Source organism: Gambusia affinis, linkage group LG08 (genome assembly GCF_019740435.1).
Source record: "Gambusia affinis linkage group LG08, SWU_Gaff_1.0, whole genome shotgun sequence".
Lineage (NCBI taxonomy): Eukaryota > Metazoa > Chordata > Actinopteri > Cyprinodontiformes > Poeciliidae > Gambusia > Gambusia affinis.
This window is the reverse complement of record NC_057875.1, coordinates 16228036-16251649: the sequence shown is the minus strand read 5'-3', so window position 1 is coordinate 16251649 and position 23614 is coordinate 16228036. Positions and strand designations below refer to the sequence as shown.

The following is a 23614-nucleotide window of genomic DNA, read 5'->3' as shown; positions in this document are numbered from 1 at the left end:
CAAACTGAGGGGTGTGGCAATGGTTTGACTAAAACATGTTCGATGGATATTAGCCCCACCTTCTTAAAACTACTTAGAATGGTTTTCAGATAAAGAATTTTGACTTTTTCTCTGATTTCTGACTTTTTTGTACGGAAGAGGATTAGGGCCACTAAAAGAGGAGAATTTTGACTTTTTCTCCGATTTGTGACTTTTTTGTAAGGAAGAGGATTAGGGCCACTAAAAAAGGAGAATTTTGACTTTTTTTCTGATTTCTGACTTTTTTGTAAGGAAGAGGATTAGGGCCACTAAAAAAGGAGAATTTTGACTTTTTTTCTGATTTCTGACTTTTTTGTACGGAAGAGGATTAGGGCCATTAAAAAAAAGAATCCTGAGAATCAAGGTTTTGTTTTTCAGCTGCCTTTATCCCCTTTTATATTTTTGTTAGATGTTTCTTCTCGGTATTCTGATTTTTTTATTTATTTATTTATTTATTTATTTATTTATTTTAGGAATCTTACATTTTTGTCTCAGATTTTTGAGAAAAAATTAGGAGAATTTTCTGAATTTTTTTTCTCTGATTAATTTCTGCAATGCAAGTCAGCATTAATCGAGAATAATATACAATATAGTATATTTAAATAGATTTGGGATGTTGTAGTTAACTCTGGTTTTAAACAGAATATCTTCCTGATACACTGCGTGAAGCGGGAGAGGGCCCTGCCATCTGTGTGAGGTGGGTTAAAGCCCCTCAGGATGATTCTCATGACCACTGCTGACCACGCGTGACAGGTGTGATACTCTATGTCTCTGGAAAACTAATTTCCAGACTGAACAAAGATCTGGTTGGTACAATTTAAAGCAGCACAGGTTCATCTTTGTGACCTCTGGTCACCATGCTCATCGACTATCAGCTATCAGCTCTCAGGATCTGCAGCACGCTATCTGTGTGCGCACATGTGACCACTTGTGAGGGAATTAAAGGACAGCGCAATTAGAGCACAAAAAACAATAAATGGTCATCAGTATCAAGATTAATACATAGATTGTCACCTTTCCTAGATAAGTTTAGATTTAACCCTAAAGAACCTAATGGACACCCTTCTGTCAAAATTTAATAGGGGAGTAATTTATTACCCTAACTCCTTCTAACCTCCAAGTTTTAAAAATGATGCAATTAAAGTATAAAAAAGCAATAAGTGTCAGATAATCGAGAATAATATACAATATAGTATATTTAAATAGAATGTTGTAGTTACCTCCGGTTTTTTCTCACTAAGCCATTTGTGCTTGTGCATGTGTGTTCGGTTTTAAAACAGAATGCGGGACAGGCCTCACTTGTCAGGAAGACCCCCTTGACCTCTGGGTCAACACACATGGCGTGCAAGGAAACTCTATGCTTACTCCCTCTCACAGAGACTTACTTAGATCTTCTGACAGATAGCCTGACTTATAATAACATTGGCTTAGTTTGCTATTGGTACACTTTACCTAAAAAAAAAATTTAATTAAATTAAACATACTCATTACACAACAATGCTCCCAGAGTTGATCACAACATGGTTAATTGTTTTGTTACCGTTAAAATGATATTAGTAATCATACTATTTAAATGACAACAAGATCTGATCAAACAAGAAGCTTGACTACCTAAAGTGATTTCTCACATTGGGGAATGAACCGCCTGACTTTCTTTAGCCGACTAAATTTAACCTTATCAACGTTTTGCCTTTGAGCAAACAGGTAGGCTACTGAGTTTGAAGTGTGGATCAGATGCCTTCAGCCATCTGCTAAAGCTAGACTCTGGCCTTCCTCACTGTAAAATAAAACATTAGACTTAAAAAAAAGTTCAAGTGAATATCAATTAATTATCATCAACTTGTTGTTTGTACTCATCTTAAACAAGTGGCAGTGTAGTGGCTACTTGTTCGTTTTGTATAAAGCCACTATATTGATAAATTAGCTTCAGCTTTCTTTGTTAGTATCGGTTAGCTTATCTCTTCTTAGTTGACGCGTTTCTGTTCATTGATATGTCTTGTGCAATAAATAATAAACAATAATTACGGTTCCACACAAAGTATGAACTTTACTTTCTTTGGCATAACATGAAAATTATTTTGTCTTGCACAGCATTCTTAAAATTGACGGTCAAAAACTGTGTAGAGGTTAAGCGACCACACTACATCCAACATTCTTTCTTTCTCTCGTAAGTGACACCGCACTTTCTCTATATATACAATTGTGTCCTTTAGGTGGCGCTTTTTTACAAAAAACATAGTAAAATAAAACCTTACTGTAAAGACAATATCTAACTATGCAAAAGGCATACAGAAAATAAACAATGTTAAAACTAACATTTTTGTCTCTTACAGGCAGGAACATTTGGATATAAAAAAAAAAGGTTTATAAGTTAATCTATTTAAGTTACGTCCATGCAGGAACTAAAATAAAATAAAAAGTGAACTATTTGAAAGTAGTAAGGATTTTGGATGGTAAAAGTTTAACATTTTAACATACCCAGACATTTCTGCTCAAGCAAACCGAAAAGTTTTGAACAGTACAACTATGTCAAACAATGAGACAGTGTGTCTTTAATCTAGGTAGCAAATATATTGCTGCTGTTGTACACAGAAAATAAAAGAAGTTTTGCGGAGAATAATATTTTGGATGAGTTTAAGAATATTGTTTACCAAAATCACACAGTGTAACTATACTTATCTTTTATATGTTGCAGTAATTGAATCTTTTGAGGCAATTGGTTTGCATAAATTTAAGTAAATAAAACCTATTTTCCTGCTCCACATACTTAGCTAGCAGTTTGCCAATTAGCTTCCCAGTCTGAACTTCTGAAGAAGATTTCAGTCGAATCTTCTATCCTATATCTCCTGAACGCTGATATTCTTCTACATATCGGTACATATGTGAATGTTTGGCTTGCTGGTCTTCAGCATGCTGTGAATGCAGTGTCTGGTTTCTCTTACTTTAACCCACCCAACTTGCACCTGATTGGCATGTTAGTTTTTTGATTCCCTCCCAGTGAGGCAGTTCTTCACAAAGCAAATCGTTGGTCAAACTGTTGAATCTACCTCCTGGTTGTTTCAGAAGATGAGGAAACATGGTGACTGAGTTTTAGACAGTACTAGCCAGCTCTGATTGTGTCTTAATGTGACTTTCACTACGAGATTTTATGGAACTCCAGTTGTGTCCAGTAATCGCGGATTAAGCTCTCTCTTGATAGAATTATATTTCTACATTTCCAATTAATTACTATCATTTGTAATAAAGTGATGCCAACACCATGGATTCAACAGTGAGGAGTTTGCTCTAGTCATCTTAAAGATGGAAAGAGTCAATGTGCTGATTCTGAAAAACTGAATGATTAACTGAATGACTTTTTATTCATTTCAGAGTTCAATCAGTGAGGTTATTCATTTTGTGGTGGTCCTAGTCTAAGAAAAAAAGAAACAAAGTAGAATGGAAATGACTTTTTTGTAAATAGTCTTGAGATTAGCTATTGTAAATTAGCATTTTATAAATCAACAGAATTGAGTTAAAAAATTTGCCCAACTGACTGGACGGAAGAGAAATGATGAGTAATGTTTTATGGGTGAATGAAAGCAAAGACTAGTATTTTTTTTGTTTATTTTTTATTTTTTTGTAACACCAAAAGCTTATTTTTGAGGCAAACAGAAAATCCCTCTTATTGTAGTTTACTATAAACTGGGATTAAAATCCCCTGAACAAATGTGGAAAAGAAATTCAGCTAAAGTGGGTGGTGCTTTGAGGAACAGAGAGAGACAGCCTAGTGTTGGGACAGATGGAGAAGAGTTAAGCAAGGCTCTTGTAAGCGCTGTTGCCAACCTGGTACTTCATTGTTATAGTTTTTCTCCAAGACGTGCTTGAAGAAAGTATCAACATGTGCAAAACTGAGAAACTCTATCGATCAACCAAGTGGACATTGAAGTATGTCACCGGAGATTTGTTCTCCTGTCCACATGAGGAATCCTTGGCCCACTGCATCAGTGAAGACAGTCGCATGGGAGCAGGCATAGCAGTGATGTTCAAGAAGGAGTTTGGCCGAGTCTCGGCGTTAAAGGAGCAGAGTGAGTCAGACTAGTTACTAATGTCTTTGTTTTGGAAAAAATGTTTCACGGTTTTGCAGTTCATTCAAATGTATGATGTCAGCAGCAATCTGTCTGGAATATGTTAGAAGGTTGTTAAGCATAACAAGCATCAATGCTTAACAACCCCATGGGTTGTCAAGTAGTCCTCTTTAACATGCATATTCTTTGATTTTCTTTAGAAAACTTAAACGATTGATTTAAATGGAAGAAAAATTCTGTTCTCATACCTGAATAAAATAAGAGAGAAAATTTAGAATAGCCAATGATGAGGTGTTTTGATCTCCTATAGACTAAAATGTTTCAACTTCCATTAACTAAAATGTGGGGTTTTCTCTTCTGTAAATCCCTTGTTTGATTTACAGAAGTAATGTTTAATGTTCAATATAGATTATCACCTAAAGCTACAGAGAAGTTAGAGACAAGTATGTATCAAACTTTCTTCAAGAATAAATTCAAACCTATGTTTGCTGTTAGGGTTAGGTTTAGATCTTCAGATGCTGATCCTAGCCCAACAATAAATATTATCTTTGCTAGCCATTTTTCTGACACTTTGTTTTCTTGAACTCCCTCTCACCTCTATGAGTTTTAAGAATATTTTGCTGTTCTATGTCTTTGCCTGCGCTTGTCATTGTTTGGTTATTATCTGTAATCCATTCACTTCATGAGTCTCCAATACACCACAGCAAGAGAAAAGCAAGAGAGAGGAGAGCCGTTCCCAGAAGATCTCCCAGGGCTGTGAGGTAAGGTATGGAGTAACTGTCTGGGTCTTTGCCCCTCCTCCACAGACAGTGGACCAGACAGTCAGCAACAATAAGCAGCAAGAAGACCTGAGAAAAAGAGGCAGGACACAGAGATCAAAGCATCAATAAAACCACCTGGTGGGGGATGCCACGTCATGTGCCACTCACTTGTATCAAAGAAGCAGATAGGAATAATACAGTGAAAAGAAGACTGGGCAGCGTTAGGCCTCCTTTTATCACATGAATAATGTGTACAAAAATCAGCTGACCAGGAAGAACCAAAAGGAGCAGAACCTGAGCAGATCGGCAGTGTGCACCTGAAACAGCAAAGGTAAACATTTAAATATGTGCAATGGTAAATTTAATTTCAACAAATTGACTTTTAAGTAAAATTTTCTATAAGACAAACTAGGTAGGGAAAAACACTGGTTAGCAATCCTGGTCCCAGGATTGCCCACCCATGGGTTAGATGTTCAGATGCAGCAGACAAGTGTTAAGGAACATTTTACATACAGAAATATTTAAATCAGAAAACCTGAGCCAAAGAAGGTTTGAAAGGGGTTGAAACAACTTCTGGAGCCTACAGGGAGCTCCCCAGGAGAACAATTCAAATGCAGATGAGTTGAAATCCGACTAGCTTGTATGGACACCAGGTTCCCGCCCACACCTCAAAAGGAAAACCAAAGCAGGTGAAAGGATTAACCAAAAATGACAGAGAAAGTAAATAGATAAAAGCATTATTACAATCAGGGAATGGTGTGGATTTATAAGGCTTTGTAAATGCCTTAAATAGCAGACAAATTACCACAGTTCATTGGTTAGAAATTACATGGAAAAAGGGGTGGAAAAGGCGTCTGAAGCAGTTTTTCTGGCGTTGGCGTTACAATGAAGTCATTGCATTGTTTCTTTATCTCTCATGACGTGCTTGACTCTCCTAGTGAAAGAAGATAAGTGTGCTTGCAGAAGTTCTGTAACCAAGCAGATTATCAGATTATTATATTATGTGAATGGAATGAAACTCTCCCTTATAAAACTGTAAGCTGTCTTCTGCTCAAGGCTCTTTCTCCTGACTGCGATCAGTGAGCAGAGGCTTTGAACCCTGTAAAGCCTTCGAATAAATACTCATTAAGAATATGATTCTTTCTCTGGTTCTTTGGGTTTTGAAACAGTTTGTCCTCACTCTTTGTTAAAGAAACATTTCCACAACAGTTTGTTAAAGTGTTTCCAACTGGTATAACACAGTTGGTAACACTTTAAGTTTAGGAGGAAAATAAAAATTTCCCTGTGTGAAAATGTGTCATCATATCAATATGAACTATCTTCTGAAGGAAGATGTTCTCGTTCACTGCAGGGGACTGCAGCGGTGATACACAGGTAAGTGCGTGAAACCTTCATTTTCACTGGCAAAGGAAGGTATTTGTTGTGAAAACTGGCATGAATAGATGAGCGGATTAAGCTCTCTCTTGATAGAAGGTCAGAGACCTAACAGACACCCTTCTGTCAAAATGTACAGTATTAGGTGGAGTGAATGATGATTGACTACAGACCCTACTTAATTGATTTTAATTTCCGATATCAAATGACAGCCCATCTACCCACCCAATCCATCTGTTATTCTGATCAATGCAGCACATTGTTTCTGGTGAACTCCTTCTGACCTCCAAGTTTTAAGAATAATACAATTAAAATATGAAAAAATACATTATGAGTATTAAGCGTAATACAATTAAAGTATAAAAAAACAATAAGTGTTAGATTACCGAGAACAATATACAATGTAGTATATTTAAATAGAATGTTGTAGTGACCTCTGGTTTTTCTCACCCAGCCATTCGTGTTTGTGCATGTGTCTGGGCAGAATACTGGACAGAGGAGAGGGTTGAACTTTCAACATGCCCCTTGGGATCTCTCTTCATCTCTGGTAATCACACATGACATGTACGAAACTCTATGTCTCCAGAAAACTAATTTTCAGACTGAATAAAGACCCGGTAGTTATAACTTAAAACACCAGGCGTCCATCCTGGTGACCAGAGGTCATCATGCTCATTGAGTATCAGCTTTCAGCTCTCAGGATCTGCGTGGGAGAGGGCCTCTCCTCGTCTGTGGTGAGATGCTGTTGTACCTTCCTCTGATTTTAAACAGAATATCTTCTTGATACATGAAGCGTGATAGGACCCTCCCATCTATGTGCCTGGGTGTGATCCAGTAGGTGCAATTTAAAGGTTCATCCTCACAACTTCTGGTTACCATGCTCATCGATTATCAGCTATTAGACAATCTTCCTGAAGGCTGTGTATCAGGAGTGGGAGAGGGCATAAGGCTGGACAGGGGCTGACATCCCCCACCATGGGTGTGTGTGTGTGTGTGTGTGTGTGTGTGTGCGTGTGTGTGCGTGGGCGTGTGTGTGTGTGTGTGTGTGTCCAGGACATAAGGGCTGCTTGCTTAACCTTAGCAAAATTTAATCCAATACACACTAGATTTCTCTGTAACTTCATTCTCACCTGTGTGATTATATGCAGTTTGTCCAACAGGTTCCATATTGACATAAATTTCCTCCATCGCTTCAGACTCTGTGCTGGATTTTAACATTGACTATAAAATCCACTGCAGTCGTGGAACTAAGTGAAAAACTGTAGAAAAGAGGCGAGATCCCTGGTGTTCAACATAAAAAGTAAACGTAGTTTAGAGATAACCAAATAAAGAAATTCATGAGTGCGGATTCAGTATTATTTTCTTTAATAATCTTACACAACATAAAATTCTTGTTCTGTATCAATGATTATTAATTTCTCCTTTTTCTTTGTTTTTCTTCAGCTTGGTTAATCCTACTCATAATAAACACATTATACTTTTCTATGGGTGAAAAAATAATTGACTTTTACATTCGTGCACAACTATGCGGTCTACCGCATGGTATCAAAAATTTAAAATAGTTTTAAATCACTGATATAAGGATGAAAAATACATCTGATGTTGTGATGTTCCTGCTTTTTGTGTCCAAAAATATTTCCTAAAGACTAATAAATTGTTGGAGCAGATGACCGGTTCCCTCTTTTGGTCTTATGGACCCAACAGTTTTACAGGTCTCATTCTGTCCTGATAACTAGTCACAGCCTTGCTCTCAGTAAATACAAATATCATTTTTGTATTTTTCTTTCTAAATCCTCTTTTAACCCCATTTCTTGCCCAGTAGCAGAAACACTTATATTAAGAAACCACAATCCCTGAATTGCATTATTACCAAACTTCTGTAACCGCTGGATCAAATAACTATGGAATTGTACGTATTTATTCATATTTTAAAGGTATGAACTTTTAGGACTGCCATCTAGTAAAAAAGCTGCATGAGTTGACTACTAGTGTCTCAAACTCAGTCACCATGTTTCCTCATCTTCTGAAACAGCCATGAGGCAGATTCAACAGTTTGACAAATGATTTGCTTTGTGAAGCACCGCCTCACTGGGAAGGAATCAAAAGACTAACATGCCAATCAGGTGCAAGTTGGGCAGGTTAAAGTAAGAGAAACCAGATACTGCATCCACAGCATGCTGAAGACCAGCAAGCCAAACATTCACATATGTACCGATATGTAGAAAAATATCAGAGTTCAGGAGATATAGGATAGAAGATTCGACTGAAATCTTCCTCATTGCCCAGAAGTTCAGACTGGGAAGCTAATTGGCAAACAAAAGAAAAAAACCTAAATAAAACCTGAATGGCCATTCAGTTTGATAAATATTTACACATTCAATAAATCAACAGAAATCCAAGCGCACAGATCAAATCATCAAATCTAAATAAATAATATGAATTGCATTAACTATTTTAATACAGACTGATGGTTTACATTGATTGTTTATAAGCTTTAGTAATGGAGAATTGAACAACTACAGGTGTACTATATTTTAGTTAGTGGACAGACTCAAGTGTGTGAGATAATGGATGAAGGTAAAGTATCATTAGGGCCAAGAAACATACAGCATATAAGTCAGAGACAAAAGTAGTGGATAATTTTAAAGGTAAAAAATAATAATTTTCCATGTTGGAGCAACTCTTGGAGCGTAGTTGTGCAATGTAAAAAGATTTCAACTTTGGGGAAAGCTGAAAGTTAAATATGAGTAGCCTCACCTCAGCCTGTTTAGTCACTGTCACATATTCCTAAGAAATAAAATTACAGATGAGGAACTTTTACTGACATGTATCACACTAGCAAGTGTTACAGGAAAAAAAAAAAATCTGAGTTTCAAATGTATTTAAACCAACATTTACTATTTTGGAGAAAACATGAAGCACTGGGAAGATCAGTGTTGATTCAGCAGCAGGAAAAAAAACTGAATGAAAGTAGCATTAACACTGATGTGAAGACAAATTCTAGAAATGGAGTGATGTTAGAGGTTCTCTTCCAGTTTAACTGCGGAAAGATAAAAGTTAAATTTGAGTAACCTCACGTAGGCCTGTTTACTACCAGTCACATATTCTTAAAAAATGAGGAACTTTTACTGAAATGTATCACATTACCAAGTGTTATAGAAAAAAAAATCATCAAATTAAAGTGATGAAGGAAATGACAAACTCATAGTCAGCACTGACTAATCGTGCTACCATAAATAATGCAGTAACTCTGGCACACAGATGGCCTGCTGTATATCTTGAGAGCTGATAATTGACAAGCATGGTAATCGGAGGTCATGAGAACTATCCTGAGCATTTTTTATCCTACCTATCCCTGATGGCAGGAGTCCTTTCCCTCGCAAATTCTGAGTGCTAATAGATGATAGTCAACGATCAAAGGTAGTATGGTGATCAGAGGTCAGGAGACTATCCTGAGGGCCTCTTATCCCACCTAACACTGATGAAAGGAGCCGTTTCCCGCATCACGTCTCTGGAAGATATTCTGTTTAAAAACTTATCTACAACATCCCAAATCTATTTAAATATACTTGTATATTATTCTATATTATCTAACACTTATTGTATTACTCTTAAAACTCATAATGTTTTTTCATTCTTTAATTGTATTATTCTTAAAACTCATAGACGTCAGAAGGTGAGGGAATAATAGATGTCATAACAGATGGGGTGAATGGGGGCTGGGCGGTAATTTGACACCGGAAGGGGGGAGGGGTGAATGGGTGATGGGCGGTAATTTGACACCGGAAGGGGGGAGGGGTGAATGGGTGATGGGCGGTAATTTGACACCGGAAGGGGGGAGGGGTGAATGGGTGATGGGGGGTAATTTGACACGGGAAGGGGGGAGGGTTGAATGGGGGATGGGCGGTAATTTGACACGGGAAGGGGGGAGGGTTGAATGGGGGATGGGCGGTAATTTGACACGGGAAGCGGGGAGGGTTGAATGGGGGATGGGCGGTAATTTGACACCGGAAATTAAAAGCAATTAATTAGGGTCATTAATCACTCATCAATCACTCCCCGATTAAATTTTGACAGAAGGGTGCCTATCTCTCTATTAATGATTAATCATGTGGTTAATGTAAAATAATTATGAATTAGGATTGATGTCGATTTTATGGGGCTTTTATATAATAAATAAGTATGTATCTGAGTTAATAACTGATTTAATGAAGGATTAAAGTAAGAAATTATTGTGTAAGATGAATTGTGAAGAACATACAGCACATGCAGAGCTGTGACTAGAGTTACTATGAGATTGTGAGAGGTGTGCTGGTATTTAATAATAATAATAATAATAATAATAATAATAATAATAATAATAATAATAATAATAATAATAATAATAATAATAATAATAATAATAATACTGTTTCAACAGAGCAACAATTAAGGAAATGAAATCAAATGGCGAGTTGACAAACAACAAAGAGGTGAGCCAGCCGCTAACAGGTGTTATGCTGAGAAACGTATACCTTCAGAGAATTGCATCCCCTGTCGCGGGAGCGCGCATTGCTCTAAACTCTCGCATATTGATGAGAAAACGGACTGAAATATGACCGAAGAGGAAACTTTTAAAGATATTTGTAACATTATTATGTTTCTTAACCATGTAAGCCCTAAAACGGTGGGTTTTATTTTGCGGATTAATTGAAATAAATACGGTTTTTACAGCTTTATTGAGACATATGAGTCGAACGTTTTTCAGTCAGTGTCTGATGAAAGTGTTCTCCACAGATGGTTTGAAATTCCCCCATTTTTCTTTTAACACCATAATAGCTTAAAACATTACAAAACAGAGGCCCACTATGTAGAACATTTTATATAATCTTTAACTGTCCAGTCTATTAATGTAGGGGGGGATGCATTTTAATTTCTGAGCCTGCCGATATTTGCATCCCGTCTATTGTCCTGTTGATATGAAACTTAGCTCAGAGAACAAGTGCCATCACGTTGAAAAGATGAAATCCCTCTTAACTCGTCATTTCTTCAAGTTAGCGGGGAGATGCATTTCTTGGCATAGCAAATCATTAGCTTGCCAATATATGCAGGCCCTATAAATTTTCCCCAAATATTATTCTATTGATATAAAACTTATACCAGCAGTTCATAGAACAAGTGTGATTATATAGAAAAAGTTATTTCACTCTTAACTCTTTATTTCTCCATGTTATCAGAGGGATGCCTTTTTCAGCAAAGTCTATTATTAGCCTGCCGATATTTGCATGTCATCTCATGTTTAGAGCAATGCGCGCTCCCGCGACAGGGCATGCAATTCTCGGCAGGCATGCGTTTCTCAGCATAACACCTGGCTGGGAGGGTTGGGTGATTTCCGCTGGCAGAGTGCAAATGTTCAAGAAATCACGTAGGCTAATATCACATACACAACCATGGTCTGAAAAAGTATAAAAACCCCTGAAAAGGGGGACTCCGTTTTTAGTCCCCGGAGCTACAGTCAAGCCAACAGCAGACAGAAGATCAGCAGAGGACCGCAGCCTGGAGCCACGGAAAGGTAAAGACTCTACTCTACTGAGGGGGACAAGACCAACCAGCCCACAGCCCTGGTTCCTGATTAGACTGCGGCTCTGCGCTCAACCCAAAGGTCTCCAGTTTGCTGCATCAAACTTGGTGAATAGACAAAGATCACTGTGTGACGAAGTCTTATCAGACAGGTATTCATAACTATTTGGTTATTAATTTCCTGACAATCAGGTGTTGCCCCGATTTGTTCATTTTGATTTTAATGAATTAATTTTATAATAATTGGTTTTAGCATTAATAGTTAATAGTTATTCATAGTCAAATCAAACCTATTGTTGCACAACAAGTGGAGCACTGCCTGTCAAATTTATAACTTTCCAACTTGGTTTGTGACATCTTTTAATCTTTTAAATTAAAAATGGCGGTTTTATTCTATTTAGCTTTACTTGCCTGACTTCTTTCATGTAACCATACATGCTAATGTCAACCGACAACCTTATCTTTCTACTTTGTCACTTAAAGATTCTGACTCTAAGGTTGCAATGTGTCCCTGTGGGAAATTTTGGGTTTGAATTTTGGCTTCCCTCCATCTATTAATGGATGGAGGGAAGAAGGCAAAAAGTAGCTGGTGTACAAGACAATACTTTCACACAGACTAGGCGGAACAATTACATATAGTGTTTGGGACCTGAATAGCTTGCCTGATTAAACAGAGACATTTTGACAAACAGGGACCATACGCACAGAACAGTGAGTAGATAATCTGACTATGTGGTTATTCAACCATCACTGATATTTTTGGGTGTGAAGAGGCAATGCAAAAAATACTATGAAGATCATCTGGAGGAAGTGCTTTGTGTTAGCCATGAGATGATCTCTGTTCGTTTTTGTTCCTGTGTTGTGCATTCATTCAGTCAGAGGTCAATAAATCAGTACACTTAGATTCCTCTAAAAGGTTATTCCTGTCCAACAAAAAACATACCCTTCATTTAAGAAGATGCTCCTATGCCTTTTTTGAAAAAGGATTTTCAACCCTGCTCATTGCAGATATATAGCATACCTTACATCACACTTTGAAGGAAAGTTTGACAGGTTGAAAAGTTCAATCCCCATCCTATCTCGTCCATTCGTGTCGCCCGTCCCTCTGCTGTTGTTACACATGTCATTTTGATGGGTAATTTGACAGCCTGACAAATCTCCCTTCCAGACCAGACTTCCTGTCACTTTAAAGGTAACTTTGACAGGTTGACCTTGTAGTGAAAAATTTTAAGGTTACTATGATTATTAACTGAATCAATGCATAACAGATTCTTGTGTGATACACGTGTTCATGAGAAAGTTTTCTGGAGCTATTTCTCTGGCCTTGGAATTACAATGACGTTATTAAATTGTTTCTTTGCCTGCAATCTCATGACGTGTATAGATATTAAAATGTTTCTTTCATGCACCTTCATGATGTGCTTGATTCCCGTTTGAAGAAGATGGGTATGCTTACAATGTGGTTGTAACTAAATAGATTGTCAAACTATGTGAATGGACTGAAACCATCCCTATAAAACTGTATGCTGTGTTCTGCTCGTGGCTCTTTCTCCTGACTGCGATGAGTGAGTCAGTGAGTCTTTGAATACTGTAAACTAAAGCCTTCAAATAAATACTAATCAAGAATATATCCATGCTTCTGGTTGCGTGGTTTTTGAAATAGTTTTTCCTCAGTCTTTGTTAAGGAAAACTTGGTAGCACTTTATTTGAAGGGGTGTGCATAAGACAGACACTGTCATGAACATGACATGACACCTGTCATGAACATAAAGGAGTCATTATTTATTTTTAAAATAATTACACATTAATGCAATGTTGGCACTTTTAATAGACTTTCAAGGCAACTTTTAGAGCAACTTTGCATTAAAAGTGCCATTATTTACCGAATGACACTTCACGACAACAGTCAGACATTCATAAAGACTCCTTCATGTTCATGACATGCGTTATGTCATGTTTATGACAGTGTCATGTCAGTCTTATGCACACCCTGTCAAATACAGAGTTACCGAAAAATGTCCTCAACAAACTCCTCCTCCATCCCCTGCACTCACACTGCAATTCCAAGTTAGGTCATTCCGTCCCTGGTATATTTCTTGGCACACCTCCTTACGAATAATATAAACACATATGAATATCTTTGTCCATTTGACTATAAACAGTTTTTTCTATTTTCTTTTCTGTGTATGCACTTCAATCATGTGGCCAAAATAGATCTACTAAGGCCATACAGGATTTCACATACCTCACGTACCGCAGAGCAACCAGATTCACCAATAGCTTCTCATCTCCACACCATCAGAATACTGCTAAATTATGTGCATTTTATGATTCATACGTGAACCATCTGTTCATACGTGAAACATCTCTTCATGTATGAATCTGGGGTAGTGCGTGGAATGGCCAGGCTAATTTGAAGGTGGAGTTGGTGGTGACCTTCTAATCATTGTCCTCCTACTAATGCTTGAGCGCAGTGTCACATACTGAGAACTTCAAAACACTTTCCTGGTAGGAAGCAGAGTTCATGGTTCCAAGTCAAGCCAACCAGGTTCTGGAGTAAACAAGGGGCACCAGACCGTCACATTACAACCCTCATAATTGTATGTTGATAAGATGTTTGTCCCAAATGTCTTGGTGATCATCAAGGTGTGTTTTGTTAGTGCCAGAGAATCTTAGACATGGCATTCCAGTCCGTTTTAGGGTGAAAGATAAAAGTGATTTTGTTTTAGGAATATTATCAATGACACAAACATATGTTTGAAGAATGTGACCGGAAGTTAATGAAAATAAGGACATATTACAGTAAATACACCCACTACGCTACCTCACTTCATGCTCTGACAGCGTTGACTCCAACAGGCCTTAAAAAGAATGATAATAAATGTAAGCCCTACCTAAAAGTATGTAAAATGACTGATTCAAAAAGAGAAACACATACATGAGGTGAAATTTCATGACTTATCACTTTTTTATGATTTTGATTTCAAAGGTAATCCTTTAGGTTCTCTAATAAATTCAATCAGACATGATCACATACTATATTCATTGGTTTCATTTTTTAAATTTTGACAAGTTCATTCTCATTTAAGTTGTGTCTTGTCATGTCTTGCCATGCCACCATGTTTTTTTTTCTGTTTTATCATCTGGTGTTACATCCTTGCACAAGCTGTGGAGTAATCTTTTACACTACAAAAAATGTAAGTTTCTTGGACTTCCTTGGAATATGATTATTGTAGCAAAGAACTGTTCTTTAAGAGATTTGTATTCTAAGCAGAATGTATTGAAAGTAGTAACTCACCATTTATTACCGGTGCATAAAGTACAATTCCAATCAAGTTTGGATCTGACACAGTCTTGTCCAGAATAAGCCCTCCAATACTGAAAGACAAATCACAAGTTGGTGAATTTCCGATTGATGAAACGCAAATACAAACACTAAAAGATTTTTTGCTAACAAAATAAGGAGAAAATTAATAACTAATGATATGTATGATGCTCTGGAGCAGAGATAGGTTTTTTTAATTGAATGGTATTTATATGTTACAATTAATCCAACAATTAACTAATCAACGATCAAAACATGAAGAATTTTAAACATACGTTGAACCAAGTGCAAATGCAGAGATGAATACCTGCTGATGACCATGGCTGTAATGATTGGTTCCCAGCCTGAACGAAGCAGGATGTGACTGGCTGGATGTTTGGAGGAGATCACCATCCAGACAGGAATCAGACACAAATACAGAAGATCCACCAGGTACAACACATATGGATAAAACTCTATCAAAAAATAGGAATTACAATTATTTTTAATTACCAATTCCACTGTGAAAGATGCTAAAATAGGTTGAAAGGTGTGTTGATATGGATTATTAATGATTTATTAATTATTTCATCAAGAGTTTGAATACTTGTATTATTTTACTCATGTATATTCTATATATTCAATGCATTAAAGGTCATAGTTTGCCATGATACTAACTGTAGTTTCTGTGTAACAAATTGTCTGCCTCTTGACGAATGCAACTGGAAATGCCTGATCACTATTGAGCTCTTTGAAAGGGCAAAGGTTGTTTTGGGGTCACTGACCTACAATATTGACCTATACTTTTGAACCCAAAGGAGAATAGATGAGGTTTCCTCCCTTCTGCTTTGGAAATAAAACTGTCAACTTTGCAGTGATGTATGCACGATGTTGGTGCCACAATGTTGAAGATGGTCCATCTGTAAACCATTTGTTGGAAACTGTTTGTACTTTTTTTTCTTTTTTATGTGCTCAAAGAATAAGAGGGAGACCGAAGCGGACAGAGACTCAGAAAACTCCTTTGACACAAGCTGTGTGTTAACTGTGACTTTCTCCAATTGCAATTGCTGTAATAAACTTATACTTTTGCTCTGTTGTCTGCCTCCTAGATTAATGTTACTTTAACAGGTGCCATTAACTGCCAAAAGTACATTTTGTGAGTAATGTGTAATGGCTTTTTCCACTGCGTTAGCATCCACCATTCAAACCTTAAAACCAGTTTTCTCAGTCCTCTTACCCATAAAGGAGTAGAACCACTGACTAAAGCATGCCAACAAAGAAAGCGTGATAAGGTCGCCAAAACTGGCTGCTATGGGCGTGGCCACATTATCAGGATTGATCCCCATCCGCTTGGAGCCAAAGATCACTCCCACAACAACGATGCCTAAAGAAGGTTCCAGACAAGAAGAAATTAGAATAAAATAGCAAAAAGTAAAACTTGGATGTTGCTGTTATTATATGTAAATTTAAAAACATTAGTTTGTATTTTAAATGTGCTAGTCAAAGTTATTAAGACGTATTGTTGAATGTTGAAAGAGTCACTTGCATGGTGCTGTAAATTCTAAGATTACACTTAAAATTTAAGGGAAATAAGTCAAAAGTTCCTGAAAAGTAATCAGTAAGGTCAAAGAACATCCTATGTTACAGGAAATTCCCTGTAACTTTTGGAAAACACTGCATACGTTCATATTTCCCCAATGTTGTTGGCAGTTTAACTACCTGACTCAGTTGGATCTAAAGGAGCACTTATTACCTTCTGTGTGTCCTTTCCTTGCAGAAGGTAATAAGAGCTCCTGGTTGACCCAAAGTCCAGAAGCATATTGTGCATATTTTGGGAACAATGCTTACCTTGTAGCAGTGATGCCAAAACGGCGGTAGAGAGGCTGGTTGAACAAAGGAGTACTATGTGGCTGAAGGGCATCTGTCCATCTGCTATCCAACCCAGCAGAGTCACCATAAGAGAAGCCAACAGACCCAAAACTGTGGCTTGGAACTGTGAAATTTGTCAAATGAAAGGATCATTAACTTTGAATGAAAAAAGAAATCATTAGTTCTTTAGTCAAATGAACATGTCAGGGTAAAAAATGCACCTGTTTAAGTGCAAGGTTTCCACCAATCAGCATCCACATTTCTTTGGTAGAATCAATTTTCCTGGCATTTACCTAGAAACATCAAAGATGTTTAAAAACAGGTGAAAAAAACGAAACAACCAAATTTTTTATCAAAGAACATAGGGAAAAACAATAATATGCTTCGCTTTTACTGTCAAACTTTTGATAGGTGATCTTTGACCTTTCAGTGAGGGCCGTTAACGTATGGTGTCATTCAATCAATCATTAATGGATGCAGTTGTGAATCCTAGTTGACTCCACGGCTACTCAGTCAGATTAATTCATAGAAGGAAATTGGCTGGGACACTCAATTATGGATAATCGCTAGCTGGGAGAGTCTTCCTCAATAAACCAGCTAAATAGATTTTCTACAAATCCTCATTATGTAAGACTCGGCAGGTTTGGAAATCTCAAAACATGTTGGATGGAGAGCTCTTTAAGTGTTAACCTCTCAGAGTAGGGATATAGGAGGAGAAGGGTCAGTTCATCCTATAACTAAATTGCTAAAGGACACTTGTCTAAATGTTATTCGGGTTGTTAACCAAAATAATTATTTTCACTGTTATTATTTTTATTAACTAGGTTATTCATTCAATTAAGTATATTTTTATGATATGTGTCTTACTTACTAAAAGGAGGCAATGTATATATATGTATATGCATACGTATATATACATTGCTCTAAGAGGTGTTGTTTTTACTTCCAGGAATTGTTTTCGCGCCACCTAGGTGTCTAAAGATGTGTATAAAAGCTGATGTTCTGATGTACGGACAGTGTTTGTCTGACAGCGTCTGGCTTCACACAGCCTCTCCCCTGCACAGGTGTCTTGGGTTTCAAGGTTTTTAAGTTTTTCTCTAATAAAGCTGTGTTTTTGTTCTGCTTTTAGTTCCTGGTAATAGTGCATTTTTCCGAGGGTTAACAGTGTAGTATGTATATTTATTGGCATCTGCATTGATTAGAGACAAATTTTGTTTTTAAAAATGTTGATTGTTATACATGGATTCCACAAAGGACAAGACCCAAATCAAGCAAATCAGCAAAAGTCTAAAACCCTCTGAGCAGAGTTGTGCTTCTGTTAGCTGTCACCTAACCCTGTTGTCACGCTTGCATTCAAAGGACTCACAGCAGTGGACAGTCTCGATGCCATAGTCATTTCCAGATTCCCTTTCATACCTAAAATAGCTGGGACCAGAATCAAGATCTCAGAGATCTCCTGGAAAACATCCCAGCTCTGCCACAAAAAACACAGAAAAAGGTTGAACTCACTTATTTTATCCCCCATATGCTTGCTTTATTGCACCACAGTCATTCTTTCTCCAACAACACAGTTTCCACCAAGTCTTTTCCCAAACTTTTCTTATTTCAATCCTTTTCCACCAAAGTCACCCGTTTCACTAACTTTTCATTTTTTTACATTTCTATTAGGTTTGCATGTGTCTTCATGACTTTGGCTGATTGATCTGTATATGCTTTCTCACCTGCACAACATCAAGCAGCATCCCAGCAGAAACCGTCCCGAACCCGGCCAGCACAAACGGCACCAGAATCTGTAACACCATGGAGCACACCGATTCTTTGGGTCCACTTGAAACTTGTGCATCCTTTTCTCTCATGGATCTGCTGAATCTGGACACATTCGGATGCTCATCAGAGAGCAGAGGGTCTGACTCACTGCAGTCCTGAGATTCGCCCTCCAAACCATCATTGACTGGAGATAAACTTCCATGAGAGCCACAACGGCTTCCAGAGAGCTGGGAGAAGGATTGGACCGAGCCATAGTGCTGACTGCCATGTGTTCCCAAATGGCTGCTTTGGGACAATGTCCTATCTGGTGATTTTGGGACAACCATGGTGAAAAGTTGGTCTCAGGAGATGCTTCTTCTGCTACTCTGAGTTTGATTTTGGAACCTGAAAAATGTCTGAAACACTTGAGAAATTAGGCAAGTAATATATTGGAAGAACCCTTACATTCAAACCTTAATTAAGTCCCACTGCTGTACTGTCTACAAAATGTATTACTGTGAACTGCTCAAAAAATGTCCCGTGTGTTCCCCCATTCACTCTGCCAATATTCTTCCTTACCTACTGCAACTAAAGGCCACTGATGCTAAAACAAACTGTAAGAATTTGTCTTGTATCAAAAGAACATGGTATATTTGCATGAAAAAATGGAGAGAAAGCTGTCAGACTTTCTGAAACTTTCTAGTGGAGCTTCGATGGATGTGGGATGATGAAGAAGACCCAGCCAACACCACAGTATGGATGCAGATGGACCCTTCCACTATGAAAAGGAAGGGAAAAGGAGGCAGACAGTAAGGAGTCCTGTGAGAGCCAAGTGTGTGACAGTTGGTTGAAGTCAAGGGTTAACAGATAAATTACATCTGTGTGGGATCAAGGGTTAAGGATAACAGATGTGACAGATGGTGACGGTCATACATATATATTAAGGGGCTTAATATATGAAAGATGAGATGGTGAGATTAAGATTAGGGGTCAATGGATGAGTAATACGAGATGGGTATCAGGGGTCAAAGGATGACTGAAAGGCTGTAGTCAAAAGTCAAGGATTAATGAATGAGTGATAGAGGTGGGAGGGAGGCAGTGTTAATTAGTCCATTTTCAACATATAGATACTTCTTTAACTCTCTTAATTTAAGTACTGCAATAGCCTAACAAAAGCTTCTCTTTAAATTACTTCAATTATTAACTTGGGTTTTTCAAATCACTGTTTTTATTTTGAAGGATCTCATTTTGGGGAAAAGTAGTTCACAGCTGTTGTTTCAGTGTCATGTGATGGCATGGACTGCCCGCATTATCATTCCTCACGCTCGTTTACCATCAGGAGCACTGAGGCCGTGTTGTATATGAACAGGGTTATTCATTTAAAATTCTGTAGCGACAAGCAGATATCAACCCAACAAGATTATCCAGTTAGTGAGGAGGAATGGTGCAGAAGTGCAACTTCATTGCAAGCTGTAATCGTGTTGGAAAAATACTAGAAAGTGGTGAAAATAGTTCACATGGTAAAATATTCAAAATGTCTAACTTATTAAAGTGTTGAAAACTGAGTTAGTGAAGATTAGGGGCTAATGTGTAATGTTACACACATACAGAAATGTCTGAAGGAAAGCAACAAGCTTGAGAGTGTCAACATCATGAAGCAAAGATTTTCTCATCCCAATACAACGTACCTTGGAAAGACAGCCGTCTCTCCACATTTAGTCTCAACCCTTAATGCCAATGTCTTCATTTTTAAATATCCACAGCATTACCAAACAGAGAAGTGAAAAAGTAAAGTGTCTTACCATTTCACATTGCTGGAATGACTTCTGCTCTGTGACACTGCTGCTCAGCAAGAGTGTCTTCATCTGAATGATGCAGTCAGTATCCACTGTGGCATTACCCATTAGCCCTCTACACACACTCCTTCAAATAAACACTCACATGCATGCACACAGAACCTCATCTCACACACTCCTACCCTTGTATGAAACAAATCAGTACCGTACACACACATTTGACAGCTGTTTGTTAGGAGTGCTTGTAGCATTAAAAATGCCTGATGACAAAATGTTTAACACCAATAGTCCTAAGCACCCAAATCAATTCTGGTGCTGTAAATCCTTCAATTTCTCCTGAAAATATGGATAAAATCAGTCATTACAGATAGAAATATTCTATAGAAATCCAAGTGCACACATCAAAACTGTTGGGTATTTTTGTTTACCTAAATACAAAGAAAGAACCACAGACAACGTTGTGAGTTTTCAACCAAGCTTCTGCAGACACAGAGAACTGCTCCTCAGAACAGTTCACGATGTGTTCTGAAACTCTGCAGTAGAACTTGCCTTTTATTAACACAAAACAATAGCAAGGAGGCTGGTGCTGATAAGATTAGGAGCCCCCAGGAACTAACACATAGCAGAAGCAGTTTTATGAATAAGGAATCTCTACTTAGGGGGGCACAGAGTATAAACAGAGTTTTACAACTAAGAAAACTCCCAGAAGACCATCTTCAAATAACAGATTTTAAGGGTTAAAGTAAGGTTAGCTCTGTCTCACACACTTTAACAAATTTCTCCTCTCTGGGGTGTGAATACTAAACCTATGAATGAAAAGCAAACTGGTAACTACTTATGTAAGAATGATAACAACACATAATTATTCTAACAAAAACATCAAATCTAAATAAATAATATGAATTGTATTAAATATTTTAATACAGACTGATGGTTTAGTTGATCATTTATAAGCTTTAGTAATGGAACCTTCAATAACTACAGGTGTACTATATTTTGTTAGTGAACACACTGAAGTGGGTGAGATAATGGAAGGAGGAAAAGCATCATTAGGGTCAAGACACATACAGCATATCAGTCAGAGACAAAAGTAGTGGATAATGTGAAAGGTAAAAAATAAAAAAAATAAAAAAATTCCCATGTTGGAGCAACTCTTGGAGCGTGGTTGTGCAGTTTGAAACAAAAATTTCAACTTTGCGGAGAGCTGAAAGTTAAATATGAGTATCCTCACCTCAGCCTGTTTAATGACTCACATATTCCTAAGAAATAAATTTACAGATGAGGAACTTTTACTGAAATGTATCACACTAGGAAGTGTTACGAGAAAAAAATCTCTGTGGACCTCTGTTGGGTCCACATGACCAAGGAGGGAACCGGTCATCTGCTCCAACAATTTATTAGTCTTTAGGAAATATTTTTGGACACAAGGAGCAGGAACATAACAATATCAGATGTATTTTTCATCCTTATATCAGTGATTCAAAGCTATTTTTAATTTTGCATCATCTTAAAGATGGAAAGAGTCAATTATTTTTTCACCCATAGAAAAGTGTAATGTGTTTATTACAAGTAGGATTAACCAAGCTGAAGGAAAACAGAGAGAAAAGAGAAATAAATATTCATTGATACAGAACAAGAATTTTATGTTGTGTAGGATATTTAAGAAAATAATACTGAAGCCGTGAACTCATGAATTTCTTTATTTGGTTGTTATCTCTAAACTACGTTTACTTTTTATGTTGAATACCATACATCTTTTCCATAGTTTTTTCACTTAGTTCCACGACTGCAGTGGATTTTATAGTCAATGTTAAAATCCAACACAGAGTCTGAAGCGATGGAGGAAATTTATGTCAAATAATACTAATAAATAATAATACTAATAAGCTACATTATTATTGATGAATAATATCACAGTGAACACAAATCCCAATCATCCATCACTACTGGATCTGCTCTTTTCTTCTGCAGCCCCTGGATTAAAAGGAACTCATCTCATTCACACACAGTGTCTTTACATATCAGTTACACAACTTTACACACACACCTCATGTATTTATGGACAGTTATGTGTCCATTCATGCACAACATTCACAAGTGGACAAAGTTGTTGGTATCTTCTGTTAATGACTGAAAAATCCACAGTGATCACTGAAACAACTTGAAACCAACAAAAGTAATAAATAAAAAATGTACTGGAAATTAACCAACAAAAATCAGACATTGTTTTTAATTGAGGTTCAACAGAATAAAAAAATGTCCGACCATGATAACTACAATTGTACAGATTATTCTGAAACTTAAGGTCCGTGGCTGTTCTCTCTGGTTGTGGCTGCAGGAAGAAAATTGACACATTCAAGAGAATTATGATATTGGTTGTTCTGGACTTTTAGTCCAGAACAACCAAGTCCAGAAAGTAAACGGGAACTCCAAGGTCAAGGTGGACTTGATGTGAAATGACCAAGGAGCAAATCATAGCAAATCATAAAAAAATGAGGCTGGAATTTACCAGACAGGTTCTGGTAAACAGGTGCATCAGCTCTTTGGTCACAGCCACAAAAATGCTAATAATTTTTAGCTACCATAATTTTAATTGAGCCACAATTTAAAAGCACTGTCTGACTTTCATCAGTTTGTCAGTAAACAATTTTTTACTACTTTTGCCAGTTTCAAGTTACTTCTGTTACCACAGTGGGCTTTTTGTTCATTAACAGAGGTACCAACTCTGTTATTCATGTTTATGCATGGTCACTTACAAACTATGTACACAATTTCACCCCATATTTCCAGTTTTAATTTTCTATTGCTGCTATTACTTTTATTATTAATAATAATAGTAATATTACTACTGTGTGGAGAGACACATTCCTGATTTTATATTTGATTTTTAATGTTTAAATGTTAATAAATATCTAAACTTATCTGTCCCAGTTTTTTTTTTTTTTCAGTTTAGTTTGATAAATTTGCTTCTTCTTTATCACCGAGTGAGAAATGTCCCCAGATTTATTCCACCACACTTGGTTAATAATAATACAAAAAAAACATTCGTGTTTCTACTCCCAGAGTACTTTCATCGTGACGACTTCGGCACTCATGCAAGAAGTGGCGACTTCATTGAACTCA

At 37.2% G+C, this 23614-nt stretch overlaps 1 protein-coding gene across 3 annotated transcripts; it reads right to left on the bottom strand.

Moving 5' to 3' along the window:
• Positions 1–3486: 3486 nt before the first annotated feature.
• slc41a2a (solute carrier family 41 member 2a) lies at positions 3487–20597 on the bottom strand. Of its 3 annotated transcripts, none has more exons than XM_044125146.1 (12): positions 20498–20597; positions 18865–19473; positions 18671–18739; positions 18316–18423; positions 17171–17242; positions 16929–17073; positions 16318–16464; positions 15409–15556; positions 15075–15154; positions 5379–5510; positions 5012–5160; positions 3487–4930 (listed from the first exon to the last, which is right to left on the bottom strand). In XM_044125146.1, exons 2-12 carry the CDS (start codon positions 18982–18984, stop codon positions 4763–4765), a joined length of 1338 nt encoding a protein of 445 aa, XP_043981081.1. In that variant the 5' UTR covers positions 18985–19473; positions 20498–20597; the 3' UTR covers positions 3487–4762. The 3 variants fall into 3 exon arrangements, with proteins under 3 accessions (XP_043981081.1, XP_043981079.1, XP_043981080.1); XM_044125144.1 differs by having other exon boundaries at positions 18671–19100; positions 19275–19473; XM_044125145.1 differs by having other exon boundaries at positions 15409–15469; positions 18671–19473.
• Positions 20598–23614: the final 3017 nt, after the last annotated feature.